Source organism: Artibeus jamaicensis, unplaced genomic scaffold (assembly GCF_021234435.1).
Source record: "Artibeus jamaicensis isolate MK-2021 breed Jamaican fruit bat unplaced genomic scaffold, CSHL_Jam_final contig_456, whole genome shotgun sequence".
In the NCBI taxonomy this organism is placed as follows: Eukaryota; Metazoa; Chordata; class Mammalia; order Chiroptera; family Phyllostomidae; genus Artibeus; species Artibeus jamaicensis.
This window is the reverse complement of record NW_026521839.1, coordinates 6336132-6352637: the sequence shown is the minus strand read 5'-3', so window position 1 is coordinate 6352637 and position 16506 is coordinate 6336132. Positions and strand designations below refer to the sequence as shown.

At 56.3% G+C, this 16506-nt stretch overlaps 3 protein-coding genes and 1 long non-coding RNA gene across 4 annotated transcripts; 1 reads left to right on the top strand and 3 right to left on the bottom strand.

Annotated features, from left to right (window-relative positions):
• Window positions 1-551: 551 nt before the first annotated feature.
• MZB1 (marginal zone B and B1 cell specific protein) lies at window positions 552-2640 on the bottom strand. Its single transcript, XM_037147665.2, has 4 exons — window positions 2411-2640; window positions 1474-1592; window positions 1017-1127; window positions 552-918 (listed from the first exon to the last, which is right to left on the bottom strand). Exons 1-4 carry the CDS (start codon window positions 2585-2587, stop codon window positions 762-764), a joined length of 564 nt encoding a protein of 187 aa, XP_037003560.2. The 5' UTR covers window positions 2588-2640; the 3' UTR covers window positions 552-761.
• A 57-nt stretch (window positions 2641-2697) lies between these two features.
• LOC119051065 (uncharacterized) lies at window positions 2698-9561 on the top strand. The gene is made up of 3 exons (XR_005082862.2): window positions 2698-2795; window positions 2951-3084; window positions 8741-9561. It is a non-coding gene; the product is annotated as an uncharacterized LOC119051065 (long non-coding RNA).
• PROB1 (proline rich basic protein 1) lies at window positions 3116-7869 on the bottom strand. The gene has a single exon (XM_037147662.2). The coding sequence runs from the start codon at window positions 7824-7826 to the stop codon at window positions 4749-4751; it is 3078 nt and encodes a 1025-aa protein (XP_037003557.2). The 5' UTR covers window positions 7827-7869; the 3' UTR covers window positions 3116-4748.
• SPATA24 (spermatogenesis associated 24) lies at window positions 9511-15258 on the bottom strand. The gene is made up of 6 exons (XM_037147663.2): window positions 15093-15258; window positions 13873-13938; window positions 13514-13644; window positions 13361-13431; window positions 9773-9875; window positions 9511-9667 (listed from the first exon to the last, which is right to left on the bottom strand). The coding sequence occupies exons 1-6, from the start codon at window positions 15207-15209 to the stop codon at window positions 9538-9540; spliced, it is 618 nt and encodes a 205-aa protein (XP_037003558.1). The 5' UTR covers window positions 15210-15258; the 3' UTR covers window positions 9511-9537.
• Window positions 15259-16506: the final 1248 nt, after the last annotated feature.

The following is a 16506-nucleotide window of genomic DNA, read 5'->3' as shown; positions in this document are numbered from 1 at the left end:
CTGACCCCAGGTTTCCAGACCCAGGTAGGCCCCAGGCGGGACCCTTAACTCTGTTTGCTAAGGAAGAGCCCCAGGGCTGAAGAATTTCTGGGGAGAGCAGAACTTAGAGCTGAGATGCTGAATCCAGCCCGTTCCAGGAACCCTGCCCCGCCTTCTCCCAGGCGGGCGCACCCAGGGCCCGACCATGCCAGGGCCCAACCACGCCAGCTGGGGTCAGAGAGTGAGCAGCAGCTGGGTGTAGACCCAGGGAGACTACCGTTCCGGGCGGGGCCCCAGTAGCACCCAATGGTGGCAGTAGGTGTGTCTACAAGGTGACCTGCTTATGGAATTTTCCACGGTTTTTCTTCTTTCTCGGGGTGGAGCTGGGGTTTCACCGTTCGCATAACTGGATCCATATGCCTTTGCCCACGGACATTTCCAAACACGACAGACCTCACTCACCTCTGGAAGATGGCGGGAGCTGTGTTTGGCCCTCTAGGGGGACATCAGCAGAAACACCCACGTCTGTCCTCCCAGCCAGCCCCTCAAGCACATTTTGCAGAGAGAAAGAATCAAGGTCCATCGGTTTTATTTGACTCCATAGGGGAAGGCCTCGCCCCTCCCAGACCCCAGTGCCCCGAAGCTGGAGGAGGAGGGAGGGTGGCAGGCCAGAAGAGCAAGGCCTGCCTGCCCTCGAGCAGCCTGCAGAAAGGAGTCAGGGAAGATCCGGAAGAAGCCCCGCTGTCTTCAGGGGCTGACCCTGAGGAGAAGCAGGAGTTGGACTAGAGCTCTGCCCTTGTCAGTGGCACCTCCTCTGAGCAGGCCCCCCCGGTGCCTCCGCACAGCAGTGCCTCCAGAGCCTCTTGGCCTTGTTGGTGGGCTTTATAGATCTGGTCTTCTCCAAACTCCCCCAGGTAGTGCAGGCACGTCACGGAGAGCCTAGGGGAGCCCCACAGGAGCGTCAGACTCAGCCAACCCTACGGGGGGACGGACTAAGGTTCCCGGGGTTCCATCCTGCCTCCCGCCTCCCATCATACCTGGTGGGCCATGGTCCCCCTGTGATCATCACGCTGATGTGTGGCTCTGGCCCATCGCTAAGTCCTGGGCCTGTGAGACGTTTCACCTGGTTCACTTCTCGAACCCCGTAGCTGGAAGAGAGTGACACAGCATTAGTGAGGGCCTGGCCAGTGGGGCACCTGTCTCTATGTGAAGCCGGCGCACTGGGCCTTTTGCCGAGTTCAGTGCCCAGATTCTGATCCTCCCTGATGCAAAACTGAGGACCAGAGAGGGGAAGCTCCTGGCTCCATGACCTTGTTGCTTGGGTACCTTACCCTTCGACTTGCTCCCAGCTCCAGAACTCAGACTTGGTCCCAACTGACCCCCTGCCATGACCGGAGCCCTAGTGGAATGCGTGTGGTGTGAGAGGACGAGTGGGGACCTCCACCCACCAAGTCCTGCTCCTGGAGGAAAGAAGGGACCAAACTTTCAACTCACTCCTGCCAGGCCTGGGAGCAGCTCTTGTCCAGCACGTCTGTGTAAACCGACTCACTCAGCTCCTGACGCCCCCTGTGGGTGTGAAGCTTGGCCTCTGCCTTTGCCAGATGTTGCCCCATCTGGAACAAGGAGGAACTGAGAGTCAGGGCTCAGGCGCCGCTCAGTGTGGGCGAGAGAACAGGAGCCTGGGGTCTCTGGGTGAGAATGGGGTGGCGAGGGAGACTCTGGAGCAGGAAGCACCTGTGAGGCAGGCCTCAGGGTCCTCCCCCGGGTCCCAAAAGCTGGGACTGGACCAGCTGAGGCAGGATCCACTTTCCCAGAATGGGGTGGGTGAGTGGGAAACACTGAGTTGGAAGTTTAGGCCGGGCAGTGGGGTCCCTCCCCCAGGGCACACCTGCCCATCAGCACATGCTATTTTAAACCACAAGGAAAGAAAAAAAACCCGGCCCATTCTTCAGTGACACATGTACTCACAGGTCCTTTCCCCACCCCCACCCCCCACCCCCCACAGAGGTACTCAGGTAGGCTTGACAGGCTTGTGTGTGAACTCAGACACACACACACTCATATATCCATGCACTCAGATCACATGAACACACACACCAGTCTGCCTCAGTCTTATTTTAGGAAGGAGTCCAGACCCGACATGGGCCTGGAACTGGAAGAGCCTGAGACCACGAGGTGGTGGTGACTCCCTGGGACCTCAAGATACTGGGGGGTGTCCCAGATTTCTGGTCTCCTTTGGACAGACAGATGTGTAAACTGAGGCATGGAGGTTCGGGTGAGGTGAAGATGGCAATGTCATGGAAGGCCGAGCCTGGTTGGATGGCCAGGAGTGGGGACTGGGCATCAAAGGCAAGTGGTGGCATCTGAGGTAGATGGGCAGGTCTGGCTTGAGGAGGCCCGGGCAGGGGACCTGCTCCGGGAAGGGACTCACCTGGTAGGCCACTGCCCTGCAGGCATCACAGCGAAGGTGCGCGGGCATGTGAGCTGAGTACTTCTCCTCATCATCCAGCTGTGGGGCAGCGGCTGTGAGTGGAGCACTGTCCCCGAGGCCCCCTGGGATAGCCCAGGCCCCCAGCAGCAGCAGTAGCAGTGGCAGTGACAGCCTCATGGTTTGTGGAGGCGGCTTGGTGAGCGTGGGCTGTGGTCAGGATGCAGATGTACGTGTATGCAGTGGGGGCCTCCCCAGAGCGCCCGACCCAGACCAATGGGGAACCGACACCTCACCCCTCCCATTTTCTCCCTTCCGCCCAGAGACACCCCATGTGTACCTCCTCTAGCGGGACACCGGTGCCAACCAACTGAGCTCCATTTCTCAGGTAGGGGACAGTGGGGCAAGGAGAGTAGCTGGGCCTGGGTAAGACACATGGGGCTGATACTTCCCAAGTCCTGGGATCTGGCCATGTGGCAGGCACTGTGCTCACCACCTTCCAGGAGGAGGTGGTCGGTTACTGTAATCTTTATTCTACCACAGGGACATGAAGGCTCGGAGAGGAGTGACAAATCCAAGGCCACGCATCTAGAGGGGCCATGCTGAAACTGGAGTCCAGACCTGATTGACCCCAAAGCCCACTGGCCACTCAGCCATCAGGAGGAACGATGCTACAGGTGTGGTTGCTAGGTTAGGGGTCCCTCCCTGGGAGGCAAACTCACTGAGGCAGGGATGCCAGTGTATTAAAGACACACACGATCTCCTTCCCTGTGCCCTAGTGTCCCCTCCACCCAGGCAGGAAAGGGCACGTGGGGGTGTTAAAGGGCCACAGCAGGAAATCAGACACCTGACACCAGTTGTTCCAGCCATCAGAGCTCATTGGGTCAGAGATTTATTGCTCACCAGGATGAGGTGACAGGCCCAAGGCCCTCCCTCCACATTATGGAAACAGCATCTCCGGCCATGAAAAGATGTCCAGCTTTTTCTGGCTCATAGTTCTCCCAGTCAGTTTCCAGTTCAAGGCAGGGGGGCAGGGACTCCGAGGACCCCTGGTCTCCCAAGGGCATGAAACTTAATGAAGGCATCCTTCTCTGCCCCAAATACTGCTTGTAATGGGCACTTTTCTCCCCCAAACTCATCGTCTCACATACCTGCTCAGCAAGGCCCAGGCACTTCAAGCTCAGAACTACACACAGACCCCCACACAGAGCACCTTCCACTTACTCCATGCACCTTCCTCTGCCCCCCTCAGCGGCTCCTGGAAGCTCAGGGCAGCTGGAACGCATGCTCTGGGGCCCGTCCCTTACTACGCTGGGAGCAGCCTGCAGAGCCGGCACCTCTCAGCATGGTTGTCACACTGGTGCTGGGGAAGTAGAACCAGCTGAGGGCTCTAAGTCTCTCTGGCCAGCCCCACACAGAAGCGTCCCTTCTACTGTCAGCCCTTTCCCACTCTCTGCTCCACCCGGAGGGGTCAGAAAGCTCCTCTGGAACAACAGTTCAACCATTTTCCTGCTTGTAAGTCCTTCCTGACAACTCACTTCATCTGCTCCCTACCCAGGCTGGGAATGGCTGAAGTCTCCATCCCTGGCCCCAGGATGAGCCAGCTCAGCTCTGAGGGTTTAGAGAAGCCAAGCCAGAAGCCAGGGTTGACGTGGGAATACAGGGTGGGGCCCCAGCTAGGGACTATGGCCACTTTCCCACTTGCCTCCAAGTACACCACAGCACCTCCACTATTATTTCCCTGCTCCACCTCTACCTGCTGTCCCCACAGCTCCCTTTCTCGCACACAGCCTGGCCTGGCTGCACCAGCCACTTCCCCTCACTGCCTCCCAGGCCAAGGCTTAGATGCTCTTCCAAATCGTAACAGATAGATGGCCAGAGTCCTTCTCCCTCCATCCCACTGCTGCTCAATAGCCCGCTCCGCTTCAGCTGGGCCCGCCTTCAGGGAAGAACAGACAAGCACCGCCTCTGTGGGCAGCCTGTCCCCTGCTGCTCCCAATTCCTGCTGTTCCTAGGGAAGGCCACCACCCCCTCAGCCTGGCTCCTGGGAACAGGTCCCAAGACTCCTCTCTTTCTTGCACACACACACACAACACACCACACGCTGGGAATGCTTGGGAAAGGGGTACACAGTGCTGTTGTGGAAGGAAGGCAGTCACTTCCTGAACTCCAGCTCCATCAGCTCCCGGGACTCAGTTACATTCTCTGAAGGTAACTTCCGGTCTGAGGACTAGATGAGGTGGGCAAAAAAGGTGACAGAAGACGGGCAGGGGACTAGATGCCTGAACCTTTCAAGGCCATCAGCAGGCCTCAACGCCGTGCGGATCAGGTCCTGGGGGCTTCATACAGGGAACAAGGAGCCCTTACCGGCCTGGGCAGGACCCGGACCCAAGCTGGTAGGAGGAGCGCAGAGGAACATAGGGGGTGCAGGGCTGGGGGTCCCACTCACGGGCAGGTAGTACATCCCGTCCAGGGACCCCGCCTCCGACGCCCAGGGTAGCTGGGTGCCGCTGAAGGGTGGCGGGCCCGGGGATGGCGGCAGTGAGAGGCCAGGGATAGGCCCATAGGCGGGCGGGTAGAGGTTGGGGTTTAGGGCTAGCGGGGTGTAGATGCGTCGGGGTAGCCCCGGGGGCGAGGGCGGCAGAAGCACCTCCACGTACTGCCCGCTCTCAGGGTCAAAGAGCAGCCGTAGCCGAGGCTGCCGCGGCGCCTCCACGAAGTAGTAGCGGCCACTCTCGGGATCCACCAGGACCTTGCCGGTGCGCGCGGCCCCAGGTGGCCTGCGAGACCCCTGGGAGGGGCCGTCAGGGGACCGGTCCAACGGAGGCGCAGAGGCTGCGCGGGGCTGGGGCGGAGCCGTCATGCCAGCCAATGCCTGGGGCTCCCGCTGCACAGGCGCCTGGGTCGCAGTCGCAGGTTCGGGGGCGGAAGGGGGAGTCTCCAATTTGGGTGCTCTCCCAGGGCTTGAGCTAGGGTGCACCTGAGGGGAGCTGGGGCCGGGTGGTCCAGACCGTCGGACCCCTGCTGGCCCTATGGACGACTGTTGGGGTAAGGCCCGAGCTCCACCTAGGGGGCCGGTCGTACCCTCGCCATCCGGGACAAGGCGCTGGGCCTCCGTAGCCCGGTTTCCCCCTCCAGGACAGCGCGCCAGGACTGCCCTGGTTTCCTCTGGCCGGCGGCCCAATGCCAGGGCACCGGGCAGGCGGATCTCAGTGCGCGCAAAGGGTTTCGCGGTGCTGTTCTCTGCCCTCCGCCGCAGGACCCCGTTGGGCTGAGAAACGTCCCGGGGGGCGGCGTTGGGGGGTGGCTCTGGGGACTCGTAGGGGTGCGATACCACCGGCAGAAAGTCCTTGAGATAAACAGAAGTGTAGTGAGCCGGGGCGGGGGTCCCGGGCACCTGGAGCTCTTGCGTCTTGGATGCGCCGCCTTCTTCCTGGCGGGAATCCGCGGGAGGCCCAGGCAGTCCTGAGCCTGGGATTCCCGCCGGGAAGCTCGGCGCGTATGTGGTTTTCACCATCTTGCGCACGTCGCGGGGCCGTGGAATAGCCACACGCGGGCGTTCCGGAGCCGCTTCTCCAGGGCCCAAGGCTTCCGGGCGCGCGTCCGAATCCACGGTGCCCACGAGGCGACTGAAGGGCGGGTCGGGTGCAGCCACGTCTGGCGACCGCCGACTGCCCCGGGAGGCAAGATCCGGCATCTCCCGCGTGGAGGGACTCGGAGCCTCTGTTAGCTCTGGAGTCCTGGGTGAGGATGGCGCAGGCGGCGCTCGCTCCCCCTGGACCACGCCGTTCACGGCTTCTCGCGTAGAGACTACCGATGAACTCTGCACTGTGGGATCCCACGTCTCTTGGGGCGATGGGTTCCACGTCCCAACAGGACGATCTGGAGCCTCCCCTGAGATCAAGGCCGGCGGGGATGGGCTCCTACTCCTCTCTACTGTAGCTCCGATGTCGGGGTGTGGAGCCGCCCACTGCGAAGGGGCCTCAGGGGATGGGCTTCTTGCCCTGGCAACACCCGGATTCCACGGAGAAAGGGTCAGAGGGGAAGAACTTTTTCTGCTGACAGTTTCCTCGACAGTGGGATCCTGATTTTCCCATGCGGAGTGTGCCTCGGGGAAGGACGGGCTACTCACCTTCCGAACAGCCCGGTCCCACGGGGACAGGTTCTGCGGGGCCGGGCAGTGAGGACCCCGCACGGCTCCATTTGGAGCCTGCCCCAGCGAGGACGGGCTCCTCGGCCTCACAGCCTTACTTGGAACTTCCCAGCGGTCCCTGGATTCGAAAGGCGGACTCTGTGGCCTCAGAATGGTTCGATCAGGAGTCTCTACTGGGAACCTAGTCTTGGGCTCCTGGTTCTGCGTCTCCTGGGTCTTCTCCGCTGACTGCAAGAAGATGCTGGAACTAACAGGACCCAGTGGCTCGGTCCCTGGCACGGGCTTGTCGCGCCGAATCGCGCGTTCACGGAGGCTGGGCCACGGCCGTGGGGCCCTAGCAGGGACTGAATTGTATTGCACGCGGGGTGGCCGAGACCTGCCATCCTCCTGGACCATTCGGGGACTGCTGTCTGTTTTCCGAGTCTCGGGCTCTGGTCGATCCGGGGGCCCGAAGGTGGCGCTGCCTGGGGCAGGAGCCGCGGGGCTCAGTTTTCTGGCCAGCGCCGCCTGCACGATGCCCGCGGCGGCCTGCAGGCGGCCCAGGGACTCGTCCAGGGAGCCGGTGCGCAGGAGCAGTCGGGGGCGCGGCGCGCTGGCCTCCCGCTGGGGACTCCGAGGACGGGGGCGCAACTCGATCTGACGCTTGGGCACCGTCCGGGGCCTGGCGGGCGCCGCAGGCTCCTCCAGCGCCACCTCCACACATTCGAACTGCGCAGGGGTGGCGAGACCCGGCCCGCGGGGCCGCAGCTCCACGTAGGTAGCCCAGCGGGAGCCACCGTCGGGGAGCGCGGGCTGGGGCTGTGGTGCGGCGGGGGCCGGAGACGCGGGCCCGGGCGGAGAGAGGCTGCGGAAAGCCCGCGCCGTGATCTGTCGCACCTCGCCATCCGCCGAGTCAGAGGGACCGAACAGGGCCCCCGCGCCGAAGATGACTTCCATTTCCCCCGACGGCAGCATGCGCAGCTGGGGCTGGGGCGGCCGCGGGCCCGAGCCCCGGTCTCGCGGGAAACCCGAGCCGGGCCGGAGCTGCTGGAGGCTATTCTGGGCGCTGACGGACAGGCGAGGCTGCGCCCCCGCCCCCAGCGCAGGGGCCACCCCGGGCCAATTCGCCCGGCCCTCCGCGTCTGGCCCAATGTCCGGGGGCTCTGGAGAACCCGGAGCCGTGTGGTAGGAGCCTGACGAACCGGAGGAGTCCTGGCGCCGCGCGGGGGCCGAGGGCAGTTGACCTGTGAGCCCCGGCAGGGCTGGCGGGGCGAGCGCGATCAGCATGGTGGGGCCGGACGCCGCTCACTACCTCCCTCGCACTCGCCTCCGCTGCTGCCGCGGACGCCCGCGCTGTCCCCGCCCCGCCCGCGGATGCCAGGGGGTCACCGCGCCTTAAAGCGGCCGCGCCCGCTCGCGACCCAGCGGTATCGCCGGCAGGAGACCCGGACCCTGGGCCTTACCCTCCCAAGCCCCTTCTCCTCCGGCGCAGCTTGGAGCACCAGGGTGGCGCTCCAGGTTTTGGCGGACAGGAAGGGGAGGGGAGGAAATTGGGGCCGTTGGGGAGACCCACCTGAGGTCAAGCGCTGTGGCCTGTGGATCAGTGGGTGAGCCAGGAATCCACACTTTCAGGCCAGGCAACTCGGGTCTTGCCAGCAATTTCGTCTTCCCTTCAGCCCTCAGTACCTTTCCATCACAGCAGGACACCCCTGCTCCCTGGTCTGTCATCTCATCCCAGTTGGAGCTCCTAAGAGTGCACCCACTTTCCTTGACCAGTCACGCCACAACCTTTGACAGAGGAACACGGCTTGAAGGACTCCCCTTACCGCCCACACCCCACTCCAGAAGTTGTGCTCAGGACCCCAGGAAGTTGCTGTCCCTGGCTAGGCCCCATTGCCTTTAGTGGGAACTTATTGGAGGGAGCTGGAGTGGACAGGTCTTGTACAGGCTGCCTTGGCAACCAGAACAAGTCCTGGATGCTGATGTGGGCTCTCTTAGGTACATTTTGAGTTGCCATGGAAAGTCCCACTGAGGCAGGAATAGCTCTGTGCTCCCCTAGACACTCACAAGGCCCTCATTCACCCCCCCCCCCTTCAGCACTGGCCCTGGGGGCAGGCACTGGGGGGTAAGCAGCCACCATCTCTAAGTGTTCTGGGGCAATGACAATGGGCACTATCTGCTCTAATACTTCTGACTTCTAGGTCCTGCATGACTCGGGTCTCAGCTGGCCCTGCAGCAAGAACACTGGCCCCTCTTCTGCACCTGCTTTCACACTGACCTGGGAAGAGCTAGACTTGACAAATCTCACTCCGCCCCCCCCCCCAGTGGGTGCCCCACCAGGATGAGTCTCTGTGATCACCTAGCCATTAAGTGATGACTTCCGAGGGGATGAAGCCTGTCATGCCCCTTCACAGACCGTTTCCTCACCTAAAAAGAGACATGGCATTCTCCTCTTCCCTCCTCCCGTTTGTGAAGACTCATGATTTTGTTTGGGGGAAGGGTTAAGAAGGTGCACATGTAATTCACAATATGACATTTTTGTTGTCATGATTTCCCAAATTGATTGTGGCCTGAGAACCCACTGTCTTTGAGGTCTCTGGTCAGGGCTCTCTCTCCCTCTCTCTCCTTCACACACGGCTGTTTATATAGGCAGGGATTAAATACCGAGTAAGAAAGGACAGTGCCCACTGGACAACAAAGTAGCCCTCCCCTAGACTGCAACCCCATAATCCCATGGACCCCCTGGCAGGTGGTGCTCCGAGAGGCCTGTCCCCCACCCAGTCCTGATAACTTAATTCTCACTTAAGTCACCAAGGCCCAGGAGGCAGGCAGGCAGGGAGGAAGGAGTGTCTTCTGTCTCTTAACCTGCCCCTTCCCTGGGGGCCAGGCCTCTGGTAAGTCTTGAGGGGATCCCCACAGGATAGCAAGGCTCAGGATGGGGATCTCCACAGCAGAGAAGGCAGAGATCAGGTTACAAACAGAAAGCTGACGACCATTTTTATTTTTCCCTGGGATGCTGGTGGCTCCATGCCTGTCGTGTCCCCAAGGCTTTCTTATGCTTCTGGTCCAGCACCTGGGCCATGTAGTTCTCCTGCTGCTTCTGGATCCGGAAGTCAGACATGTGATTCCTGCAAGGAGCCAGCTGGGCGTGGGCTGGGGACAGCCCATGGTAGGAGCCAGAGGTCTGGCTCTCATATCCATCAACAACCCCCAGCCTGTCCATGACCCCTCACCTGAAGATCTGTTTCTGTTGGCTGATAACTTGCTGCAATTCCTTAATCTCATTCTCTTTGCCATTAAGTATATCTTCTTGCTTTATAATGTGAGACTCAATTTCTGTGGGGGAGAGAGGCAGGGAGGAGGTGGTTCCATCCCACGGGCCCCTTCCTAAGACAAGGCATTCCATCGTGGGTCTTTTCAGAGCTTGGCTCCTGCCACCCAGAAGTTCTCCATGAGTAGCAGCTAATACTTTAGTAAGAATGAGTTCATAGGGTCTTGATGGGGTGATGGGGACACAAAGTATGATAAATGTGTCTGTGACTTCACAACTCTATTCTGGACCAGGTGACTCACATGAGGGCAGGCAAAGGCCCTTGGAGAGAAGTGGCAGCCCTGACCAAAGGCAGAAGGATGAATAGCTCCTGACCTGATCTGCAGATCTTTGCACATGTCGCCTCTTTAGTGAGACTCTCCCTAGTGTAAAATTATAACCCTTCCCAATACTTCCTATCTCCTTTCCCTGATTTATTTTCCTTTGTAACATTTATATCTAACATACCATATATTTTACTCATTTACCTTCTCCCCTAGGATGTAAGGACAAGGATTTTTTTATTCACGGTTTTAACTCTAGCCCTAACATAGTTTCTGGCACATAATAGGTGCACAATAAATTTGTGGAATGAACAAACAGGATGTCCCCTGGGGGTTTCGGACTTAGAAACATTACCTATTTTGATCACCTCAATCCAACCAGACCTACTGAGGGCCAGCCAGGTGTGTCCAGCCCTGGGCAGCGTCCCTGCCCTTGAGGCAACAGCTCCCAAAAGGAATGTTAAGGTTCAGGAGTCAATCAGAGGACAGAACAAAGTGATGTTTCAATGAATGTTGGTGGGACAGTATTACCACTTTGGGCAAGTTGCCTCCTTTTCAGACCAATGTCATCCATTTCTACAGTCGAGGGTAGAGGCGGCCCCTGAGGGCTGGGGGGACCCAGGGAGATTAATGGTTGCAAAACTCGCCTGCTAATTAAGTGCTCATTAGATGCCAGGATGGTTTTTGTGACTTGGGCCAGAATCCAATGAGGCTGTAGGAACCTGTGGGGGTGCTTCATTTACAGAACTATCTCTTAGGAAGCCCTGGAAAATTCTGATCCTCACAGGAAGAAAATCCCACTGCCTTTAAACATTAGACAAACAGTACCTGAAACAGAAGCTCTGAAAATGCAGAAACGCTGAAGCATTCAAGGTTTCAGAAGAGATGGTCTGGTAAAAAGTTAAGGCACAGCACAGAAAAGAGGACACACAGGTGAAGGAGGGGAAGGAAGATGTGAGCTCAGGGGCCCGCGACAACCAACACTCCTTCCCAGGTCATGCAGCTAATCTAGACTCACTGCCTGTGAAGTTCTCTTGAGAAAAAGCATCAGAAATTTGTATGAATCTTTTAAAGTAAATGAGATAAGTAAAATAAATGGCACCAAGTGAAGGAATAGTTAGAAATGCCCTTTGAAAAGATTCAGGAACTGTGTACGTAAAATCAAACCGAAACCGGGAAGAGGCAGTGGGGAGGCACAGGCCAGGAGGAGGCCAGGGGGCGGGCGGTTCAGGTCACCACTGGTGAGGGCTAGTGTCCCACTGGAGGGATCCAGGACGTTCTGGGAGGAGGCAGCCAGGCTCCGTCCCTGTGACTTACACACACCTTCAGATGAAGAGCCCCATGGCCTCGGCTGATCTCTAGGAAATGCCCTAAAGGAAGGATGTCTTTTCCTAGCACTTTGAGGGAAGGACCCTAGGTTTCTTTTAGGGAAGTGAGGGTGGGGGGTGTCCAGAGAAAGGGAAAGGACTGGGACTAGTGTCCTTGGGTATGAAGGCAGTGACTGCCTGCTGGGCCCTAGGAGGCCCTAATGGGAGCCCTTGATCAAACCATGAGGCCTGTCAGGCCGCCTGGCCAGATCAAGATGGCAGCCTGCTGGCAACTTACCAGTGAGAATACTCACCGAGGGAGAGAGAAGGCTGGATTGGAAGGTAGAGGGTGCCCAGAGCTCCAGGTGGGGCCCACCAAGAGAGACCCTGAATCTCTTTTGGGCTTAAGCTCTGGGCTCTGGCCTATTCAAAATCTGCTGCAGTGAATGAAGCAGATGTTGTATATTGAATTCATATCTACTTCGTAAAATAGTTATAAAATAAAAAATAAGGGAGTTTAGCACTCTTGGAAAATGAAAGTGGGTAGCTGATTGAAAGTGCCCTGCAACTCACAGCACCAGCCAAGCTAAGCGGCTACATGCATCTGCGTGGAGCAGAGTCGAACACTAACGGCCCACAGGCATACTTTACTTGGCCTATACAATATTTTAGAATTTTTAAATCACCCTGGCTGATATGGCTGAGTAGATTGAGCACTAGACTGTGAAGCAAAGGGGCATAGGTTCGGTCAGGGCACAGGCCTAGGTTGCAGGCCAGGTCCCCAGTAGCGGGCATGTGAGAGACAACCACACACTGATGTTTCCCTGTCCCTCCCTCCCCTCTCCCTAAAAATAAATAAATAAAACTCTGCCTTCATTCTTAAAAAATAAAATAAAATAAAATTTCTAAATCAGTTGCCACCACTAAAAAGTCAGCAAACCTTCCATTAAAACTGGTTTCTTTAAAAAAAAAAAAAAAATCCCTGACTGGTGTAGCTCATTGGATTGAGTGCAGGCCTGTGAACCAAACAACTGCGGTTTGATTCCCAGTCAGGGCACATGCCTGGGTTGCAGGCCAGTTCCCGGTGGGGGACACACGAGAGGCAACCATACATTGATATTTCTCTCTCTCTCTCCTTCCCTTCCCCTCTAAAGATAAATAAATAAAATCTTAAAAAAATAAAACTGGTTTCCTTTTTAAAGCTCTGACAGGCCCCAGCTGTTGAGTCTCAGTGGACTGAGTGCTGGCCTGTGAACCAAAGGGTTCCTGGTTCAATTCCCAGTCAGGACACATGTCTGGGTTGTGGGCCAGGTCCCCACTAGGGGGTGTGTGAGAGGCAACTATACATTGATGTTTCTTTTCCTTTTTCTCCCTCTCTTCCCGTCAAAAAAACCCCCCACCTAAATAAATAATAAAATCTTTAAAGCTCTGACAGCACTGGACCCCCGTTTCCGTAGCAGAGCAGCTGGGCCCTTGAGGGCTTGGCTCTCCACCTCACCACAGTCCCCACTCTGCCCTCCTATCCCCACCCAGAGACTAGGGATTAACTCCCAACTAGCACTGTGCTTGCTCTGTCGTTTCTCTTTTAACAGAGTTATGAATAAAGTATACTAGTTCTAACATCCATCAAAAGGGGGAAGACAAAAGGTGGACTAAGAAAGGCTGTATGTTTCAAGAAAAATGGAAGCAAGCCCGTTCCTTTATGGCCATGAAGAATATTGTACACCAACTGCTCTCCTCATTTCCGTGGCCTGCCTGGTCCCTGAAGGCCTTTGCGAAGCTGTGGCCCACCTGGGCCTGCCTGTATCCTCAGCCGGGAACAGAAGTTGGGATGAAACCCTGCCCTGGACATGGGCATGGAGCAGTTAGGGATGAGCCCGTGTATGTAAGCGTGGGAAGGAGCACGGGCCTCCCGCCTACCATTGCACTTGGTGATGAGCTGGTCCTTCTTGCTGGACTCCTGCAGGGCTCTGCTCTTTACAGTGGAGAGCCTGGGTGGAAAACATAAGAAAGGGTGGGAAGGCTGACAGGCTGATGGGACCCCTAACCTTCCCCCCATCAAGGCCCACTTACGCCTTTTCAAAGGCCAGCTTCTCTTTCTCCAGCTGTTTAGACAGCACTTCCACCTCTCCGAGGGCAAACTGCAACTTCTCCTCTTCCTTAGTCAGGAGGACCTTGGTCTTGGCATGAGCAGCTTTCTCTTCCTGCAGGGGCAGCACCAGTAACCTCATTACCCCAATCACCTTGGATCTCCTAGGCTCCCTCACCAGCCCCCTTACTCACAGGGCCACACAGAAGCCAGGGCACAGAAAGATTCTGTCCTCATTACTGGGGTTGGAGGCTCTCAGAGGTCTATACTCAATGACTCTGCTCAGCCACAGAGATCCTGGGACATGGGGGAAGATTAGGAGCCTGCAGAAGCCATTACTCACCACCAGCTTCTTTTCCAGTGCCTGGAACTCTTCTTTACTGACAAAATTTTCATCCTGGAGAACCATCTGCAATAGACACTGGCTCAGGAAGGGCCTGGGACTAGGGTGTCCTCAGGGACCAGGAGCAAGGATGGATAATGGGATAATGCTCATGGGATGTAGGATGAGGTTGGGGCCCTGGGAAGGGAGAATTCAGTTCCACAAGATTCACTGAGGCTCAGCTCTAGGTCCTAACCTCAAGGAGCAACCAGTCTTATAGCGGAGATAGCCCACGGCCAGAACTTGTAACATGGTGTGTACTATGATGAAGAAGCACAAAGTGGTGTTCAGAGGAGGGTCCTGACCCTGGGAAAGGGTCATAACTGCTTCAGGAGAAGGGGACATCAAATCAGACCTGACATCTGACTTCTATGTAGGGGTGGGTCAGAAGAACAGGGGTGGAAGAGGAAAGTGTCTAGAAGACTGTGAGAAAAAGGCCAGGGATGGAGCCTGCCTCTTAAAGATGCCAAGAGGAAGAGCTGGGTAATTGAAGGTAATGCAATTGTTAGGGCTGCATATACAGCCATCAGAATGAGAAAAAGAGGTAAATTATCTCATTTATAAGATGGAGTTACCTCCTGCCTTCTTATCAAGATAGAAAACAAAAACAAAAAAACCATGACCTCCACCTGGCCAGGATTTTACCATGCCTGTCTATGGCTCCAATGCTTTGCTCCCATAAATTAGGGTTTGACTGAGAAAGCAAAAGCAAAGGGACATAAAGGGGTCAGAAGCCAAAGCCCTTAAATTCTCATGTGCAAGGTTCAAACCTGTGCTCACTGCACTCAGCGTGGCAGGCACTTCATTAGACACTGGAGAGAGGATGTCCCTAATGGGAAGGATGCCTGAACCAGTGGGCCTTGGGAAGTAAGTGAAGTCGACTCCAACTAGAAATGGGGAAAAGGAGGCTCAGCGAATAGATGGGGACATAGCTACCGGGCCCTGCACAAACAGGCAAAGAGAGTAGAGAACAACTTGATTTAGATTAAAATTCCCTTGTAAAATGTTCCTGAAATTCTTCCCCTTTTGGCTCCACCCCCACAATTCCTAACACATCTAGGCCCCGCCTCCTGGTGACGCTATTGGCAGTGGCCTCCCAGCACGCCCCTTGCTTCCAGACAGGGTCTGGCCTCGACCCCACCACATAGGTGGCCTCTCCCTCAGCTCTTCCGGCTGCGTACCACGTTCCTCAGCTGATGGATCAGTTCTTCCTGAGATTCAATCACGTCCCGCAGTTGATCGAAGGCGAGACACACCGACCCTGATCCCCCCTGCGACCACCCGGCGGGCGTCGCCATCTTTTGCCCCCGCCAGCCCGTTGGAAATGGCTGCGGCTGAGTTACTCACCACGTCGCCCACCAATGAAGATGAGACGCCACAGAGCACCCTGGCAACCGGGGGCGGGGACTTTATCTGTTAGCCGGGTGGGACCCGCCTCTTAAAGGAGTCACCCGGGGAATTTAAAACCCTTAGGAATTTAAGTTTATAGAGAATTTGGCGATCTGTCTTATCTTGTGTTTCTCACGCAGTCCTGGGGAGCAGGCGGGGACGGGCTAATATTGACATTTCCTTTATGGGCCAGTGAACAGTTGGCAACACATCTGCCCTCAGCCTTCTCCCAGAAACTGCAAGACTGTGAAGAGCCATTTAAAGTAACACCTGCATCTTTAGCTTCTTCATACGCCTCTCTCCCACCCTAATCTCTAAATATACCCCGGAGTATGAGACTCCAGCCTCCTGTGTTCTCTCTTCCTCCTACAACGTATGCAGTTCTTAGGAGGCCCTAGCCTAAGCAATGAAGGCGAGGCTCAAGAATAGAAAAGGAGAGTGGTCTCATCCAAGATGAGTCCTGGTACTGTGGTACTCTGGTACCACGCTCTTTGCAGCCACAATGGAGCCAAGTGCGACCATATCAGGGTACTGAGGAGGGTGCTGAAGAAGAGTCTGAAGAGATGAGAACTGAAGTGGAGCATGAAGGAGACTTCTAAAACGGGTAGGGAAGGGTAAAGTAATCATACATCTTCAAATCCCTATACCCATTTGTTTTGAAACCCAGTTAAGATCAAGCTTGGGGAATATCAGAGCTAATATTGATCGAGTATTCACTATTTCATGGTACAATTATGCCACATTAGTCTTATTTCACTGGCTATTCAAAATAACCTTGGGAAGTAGTTTCTAATGTCCGAATTTTACAGATGAGGAAATTCAGGTTCTCTAGGGTGAATAATTCGCCCAAAGTCACCCAAGCTATAGACTGAGTCTTGGAACAGTTTTCAGCTGGGCAGTTTGATTCTAGATTCTATATTCTTTTATTTTTTTATTTATTTTTAGAGAGGGGGAAGGGAGGGAGAAAGAGAGGGAGAGAAACATCAGTGTGAGAGAAAAACATGATCGGCTGCATCTTGTACATGTCCTGATCAGGGATGAACCTGCAACCTAGCCATGTGCCCTCACAGGGGACAGACCCGACGACCTTTTGCCCAGCCAGCTGAGCCACACTAGAGTCCACGTTCTTAACCATGATGTTGTGCTGCATTTTTGTTGAACATAATGGATACTGAAGATATGGAAGCAGGAAATGACTATATTAAG